Source organism: Athene cunicularia (genome assembly GCF_003259725.1).
Source record: "Athene cunicularia isolate RWA chromosome 15 unlocalized genomic scaffold, athCun1 chr15_part1, whole genome shotgun sequence".
NCBI classification, from domain to species: Eukaryota; Metazoa; Chordata; class Aves; order Strigiformes; family Strigidae; genus Athene; species Athene cunicularia.
Genome location: NW_020799121.1, coordinates 5,403,490 through 5,409,489, shown reverse-complemented (window position 1 = coordinate 5,409,489; position 6,000 = coordinate 5,403,490). Strand labels below are relative to the sequence as shown.

The 6,000-nt window shown below is 41.4% G+C and overlaps 1 protein-coding gene across 1 annotated transcript in view; it reads left to right on the top strand.

Moving 5' to 3' along the window:
- Positions 1-6: 6 nt before the first annotated feature.
- MED15 (mediator complex subunit 15) overlaps positions 7-6,000 on the top strand; it is a 29,952-nt gene continuing 23,958 nt past the window's right edge. Inside the window, exon 1 of the mRNA XM_026859552.1 lies at positions 7-93. Within this exon, the coding sequence (XP_026715353.1) occupies positions 26-93 (68 nt within the window). The 5' untranslated portion in view covers positions 7-25. The remainder of the gene's footprint in view (positions 94-6,000) is intronic.

Below are 6,000 nucleotides of genomic sequence, written 5' to 3'. Positions count from 1 at the left end.
CTCGGCGCTTGCGGTGGCGGCAGGGATGGACGTGACTGGGCCTGAGACCGACTGGCGCAGCACCAACTTCCGGCAGAAGCTCGTCAGCCAGATGTGAGTGCGCGCTGCGGCCTCCGCGCTGGGTAGGCCGCAGGCGGGCCTCGGCCTCTGCCAGAGGGGCTTCAGCGGCTTCCGCTGCCCTCAGGGCAGCCCTTGCCCGGGTGGCTCTATCCCACCTGTCTCCACTCTTCTGCGAGTCCTTCCCGGTCTTCCTCTCGCTGCCCGGGTTCGTCCGCGGCTCTCGGTATTACCGCTCCTCCGGGCCAGTTTGCCGTACCCCTGTGAGGGGACCTCGTTGCCAGGATTTGCTCAGAGCCTGCGCGGGGGGGGGGAGGTGGTGGTGGTGTCAGGGCCTCTTCTTTCACTTGATTTCTCCGATCCTCCTTCCCTTTCACTATTCTCTTCCCCAGGAATACCGGCTTCTTGTCCCGCTTGACAGCATCTGCATTAGGTCTTCGATTTTAGCAGTGCCCGTAGTGTTACCGAGTTTGACATTCTGTCCTATGAAAGCCCCTATTACTGCCTTGCATCTGACTTTTTTTTGGGTGGCAAAACGAATTAAAAAGTCGGTGACTTAATATTTTGGTTATTCTGGACAGGGATTTTTCTTTTCTTGCTTCTAGACCATACATCATCGTAATTAGTATCTGTCTGGTACTTAAAAGGCTGTTAAAGTTAAGCTAGTTGCCTCTTCAGTTGTTCTTTGTGAAACAATTGCTTTACTTGAATTACTTTGTCGCTTTGCATGATTTTTCTCTTTTATGGGAGGCTCTTTTACCCTATGAAAGGGTAGTGTTCAATGCTTCTAATATGTTGAAATCATTATGTATGCTTAAAAAGCTTGATCTGCCTTGTTGCTTATAAGAATCCATGTTTAAAAACAGACTCTTTTATGAGTTGTAAACAGTATGCTGTTTGACTGCATGTGGGTTTCCTGCCTAGCTGTGGGCTTTATTTAAGGTGCTGTTTCAGAATTAAACCGTTATGGTATTCATTAAAAAAAACCAATAATGTATGTCTGTCAAAGTTGTGCAAACTTTCTTGGTAATCAGAAATGAGGTTTTACTTTCTAAACTTTGCGTGAAGTCATTAATCCTGTTAGATTAATCCCTTGCTGCTTCTCCTCCTCCTCTTCTACTGCTTCATCAAAACAAGCAAACAGGTGCCCTCAAATGCTGTGTAAATATGAGTAAGCGGACAAACCTTAACAGAATAGACCTTTGGTTTTGTGCTTGCCCTGCAAACTGTAACTGTTTTTTCTCTGAGCAGTAAACAATGCTGATAAATGTTTCAATGGATGCATATAGCAAGTGATAAAAAAAATTACTACCACTGACCAATAAAATCTTTAAGGTCAATACTACGTGAAGAGATGACAGTAATCTTAAACTTTTAATTCTTGTTGTGAAAAAGTAGAACTAAAATATGCTCAGTTTATTATCTCTTATGTATGTATGCAGATGTCTGTATATGATTGTGCTTTTTGTTATAGATGTATTGACGCAGTCTTTTTTTTTAAGACTGTGTCTGTAAGTGATGTTTCTTCCTTGCACTCCATGCAGGTTTATAGTATACATCATGTGTTCATATTTACTATCTTGTTTAAAAAGCAAACAAAATTTTTATTGGGATAAGTGTAGAATGACTGCAGTGGATTTTTTAAGTGATTAATATGTGCTAGGTATCTGAAAACAACTTGGCTTGGTTTCATGTTGGTACTTGGAATAAAGTGAAGCTAGCCAGAAGCAGAATTTAGAATAGATAGGTTTGTTGAATGAGAAATAGAAGTAATATATTCCTTGCCCATGGCAGCAGTGTTGGAGCTAGATGATCTTTAAGGTTCCTTCCAAACAAAATCACTTTGAGTCTATATTGGCTAAAAAGACATGAGCTCTGTATGCAACAAGTTTCTATTTCTCTCCATAAGCTTCTAGTTTTGCCATTAGTGAGGCTTGTGTAGTAGGTGGAAGAGGGGGGTAATTAAAATAAATATCTGGTGAATCATCTGAAGGTTTTCTTAATTTGTGGGAAGATTGTTCCTAACAGTTAGGAAAACACACTGTCTTATATGCATGTATATTTTCCAGTTCATCATGCAAATAATGAGTTATGTATTTGTCAAGATGAATATTAACACTTGGTCTTAAAGTTAGCTGAAATGTATGGAACCGTTTACATAACTCATTTTGAGTGTCTTGTTATAGCTTCTGGATACAGAAATCTTAATTTGTTCTATTTTACACTTGGGTTTCTTTTACAACACAATGTAAATTTTGAGGGGGGTGGCTTTTTCTTTTGAAAGAGTGACATGTGAGTGCATGTTTCAGGGGTGCTGTGTGGAACAGGTATCCTGGTGAATGTGTCAGTGGTCAATGTGTACAATTTAGTTATCAGAATTTAAGAGAATACTGCATTTGATATCCAAGGTGGCCCCTTCAGTATTAGGTTCTTGTGTGGCTGCAGGACTTTCTTTTTTCTTGTGTCCCAAGCAGGACTTTCATACTGTTACAAGATGGAGGAAAGCATGATGTCAGATGACCGTGGCCAGGGAGTAGGTTTGCCTTTTCCCAGGTTGTTCCAGGAGACAGTGGTGATGTAGGGAGTGTGAGTATTTACTTGTACTTGCAAGACACCCCTTTATTCTGGCCCTTACAGGGAGTAGGTGCATACTGGTGTCTTTGTAAAGACCTTTCCTTAATATGTTTTTAAATGTTGGTATTGCCTGAAGGACAAACGTCAACTGGGTTGTGTGGTGATAAACTCAGTATGTGGTTGAGTACTGCTGCTGCCCCAAGCTACTTCTAGGCTGTTAGAAGGGAATCATGTTGAGTGTAGAAGAGGGATGTAACTTCAGTTGTGTGATGGTCCATTAATTTTGTGTTCAGCTTTTTGCTTGAAGTTTTGATATGTATCTTCTCATGTGAGATTGAATAGGGTTTAGCTAATGGTTCAGCTGGATGAGCAGAAGGAGCATGTGTGAAGAGAAATAAGGATGGAAATGTGGAGTGTGGATGAAAAGAGGTAGAGGTGGATACTGTGGAGCAAGTAGACAGGATATTAGTGAAACAGCTTAAGTTTTTTGAGGGAAGGGGCAGAAAGGAAGATCATCTGCATTACTGCTCTTTGTGAAAAACTTCACAAAACCCGTTCATAAAGGAGCCTTAGTTTTATTCTAGTCTAGGTTATCTGATGAGAATTTAGGAAAAAAAGGCCAAGGCAGCAGATGTTTATCCCTTCCTGGGAGTGTAGAAAGTGAGGGCTTAGTTTTATAAATGCTTATTTTGACACAACTGTAAACTGAAGAATTACTGCCTCTGCAGTACCTCTTCATTCCAAGTGTTTGGGTTACGATACAGTCAATCTGGTAGGGAAATTTCTAAAAGTTAAAAATAACTCAGGGGAAAGGGGTTGGTTTTAACCTTGGTGGTTGTTCAGTATTGCTGATGGCACAGCTGCACGGAGACTTGTACTGGCATAACTTGGAAGGGGCAGCTTCTTACCCGGTCACCTCTGTTGGAGGGTATCACCTCGGGTGGAGGGATTCTGTGTGTAGTGGGATGGTTTTTTTTCGTTATTGCAGAACTACACAGACAGGTCATGCTAGGACAAGGCCTTAGGGAGGCTGGATGGTCTTACTTTTCCTTCTATAGCTGAAGGGACCAAGGTCCTTCAGGCTTTTATGTGTTCTGCTCAGCCACAGTGAATAAAGTACTGTGGGTGATTCCTGTTTGGGGTCTTCTGCCGGTCTGTGGTGTTATGGGGGCATTCCGGCAGTGAGGGCTGCTATTGATGAAATTTGTTATGTCTGATCTGTAACTAACAGAAACGCTGTGTTTAACAGTGCCAAGATCTAGTAATGAAAGTTTAATGTATTTGCTTGTGTTTACCTGGAGGTTTTTAAACCTTGTAATGTGGATAGATGTGGCTAACGGCTTACCAGCATGATGGTTTTTTTTTTTTCTCTCTCTGCTGTTGTTTTAAGCAAGAAAGGTGGTTTGAGCTGAGCATTATAGTGACCAAATAGTCTATTTCATGAAGCAGCATTTGGTGATGTTACCTGGCTTAATGTGGTGTGTTGGTCCTGAAACTCATTGCCCTTCTATTTCCTTGGATCAACTGATTCATCCAGTCATGGGGTGAACTGGGTAGGGGAGCTGGTATAGTTCTGAAGGAGAACGTGTTTTGCAAGATTTTTCAACTAGACCAGCTGGCCTGAGTAAGAGGTTGCATGTCATTGGAAACAAGCTGCTTGGGAATGGAGGGGGAAGTCCTCCTGCAGCTGTTGTTTATGTTGAATGCTTCATCTTGTGAAACTGCAACTTTGAGTGTTCTACATGAAATGAAAAAGAGTTTTAGTGTGCATTTTGTAATGCATTGAGTAAGTGATTATGAGGCAGACAAAGATTGAATTGGCTGGTACCATCTAGTTTTCAGAGTTTTGTTGAGTTTGGTGTTCTGCAAGGATATGATACATTATTTGGTACCCTTAACTCTATGCTAAAGCTATGGGGGTGTTCTTAGTGACTTTCCCAGTCATTTAAACATACACATTTTTATGTTGATTGCAGATGAATATGTGAACGAAGAACAATTTGTGGGTTTTTTTTCCTTCTTCCTAGTCTAAATATTGGAATGCTAACAGATATTACATGCAGTGCTTGGAATGGCATTATTGTTAATGCAGATATAGTCATTATAAAATGTTTTCAAGTTCTATAACATCAAAAGGAAATGATAGATACATATAAAAGTAGATAATCTCTTTGCTGTCAATTTTTTTCCAAGTTCCTGGTACCACATTGATCACTGTCTGCATCACAACCACTTAATACTACCTACATGTTGCTTCTGTTACTTGCCTCTGCATATTTTTTTTTTCTTGTCTTTCTGCCTGCTCAGTTCTTGGTGCTCTCAGAATGAGAGGCATTATCAGTGTACTGTGGGACTGCGAAGTTTAAGGATGATTCAGAGTGGTGTGGATTTAGAGGCAGCCTTTCTGAAAGGGAAAGTGTTAAAAAAGGGAGGTCTTGATAAAGAGTTGGATATAGCTTCATCTGCAGCAGAGCTCCTTTGTAAGCAGCTCGCTTTAAGGCTTGTTTGCACGTGGAGGAATAGTTCTTCTGCATTATTTTCAGATTCCTCTTCAGTTTAAGTAACCTACATGTATAAACAGCATTTTTTAAGTGCCTGCCAGACCACACAAACAAGCTACCATGAGAAAGCCTTAAGCAGGTAGCTGTGTTCTACTGTCTTCTACTTCGCAGGCTACAGCATGTTAGCTTACACTATTAGGCTACCAGTTTGCAAGGCAAGGGTGTGAGTTGCGGCAGCTTAAGCTCCTGCACTTTAAGGCTGTAGCATCTGCTCTTCTCACTTCTGTGACTGTGTTACTGAGTTAAGTCAGGAAATGGACCCAGGGTACTCCTCATACAAGCACTATTCTTGCTGCATGGGAGGTGCTAGAAATTCAGGGGGAAGAAAACAGCAGTCCCCCTTCAGACCAGCTGGAACTTTTCAGGGATCACTACCCTGATGTGAATTTAGTGTAGCATAGCTGCTCATCCAACAGCAGTTACTGAGAAATAATTTGCTGAGATGTTAATTACAAGGTGAGAGTATTTCCTGGTAACTTGTTTGTGGAATTTAAAGACTGTAGCTGCTAGGCTGCTTTAAAACAGAACAGGTTTTGCAGTGAAGTGAAATGCTTCCAAGAATGAGAATGTCTGCAGGGTCTGAATAGGGCTGTTCACCTGACTGAACTCCTTGGTTTAGGATCTTTATCTCGTTGCATGTTTCACAGTTGAATTGCTTGCTACTTCTTGATGTACTGAGACTGCCCCTTCTTTTCCACCCATGTCCTTAGCAGTGTGTGGTCTTCTGTGGCTTTGTGTGTGAGTTTTTTTGTTGTTTCTTTTTTTTCCTTTTCATCTTGCATGTTCAATATCCCATCTAGAGGGCAGA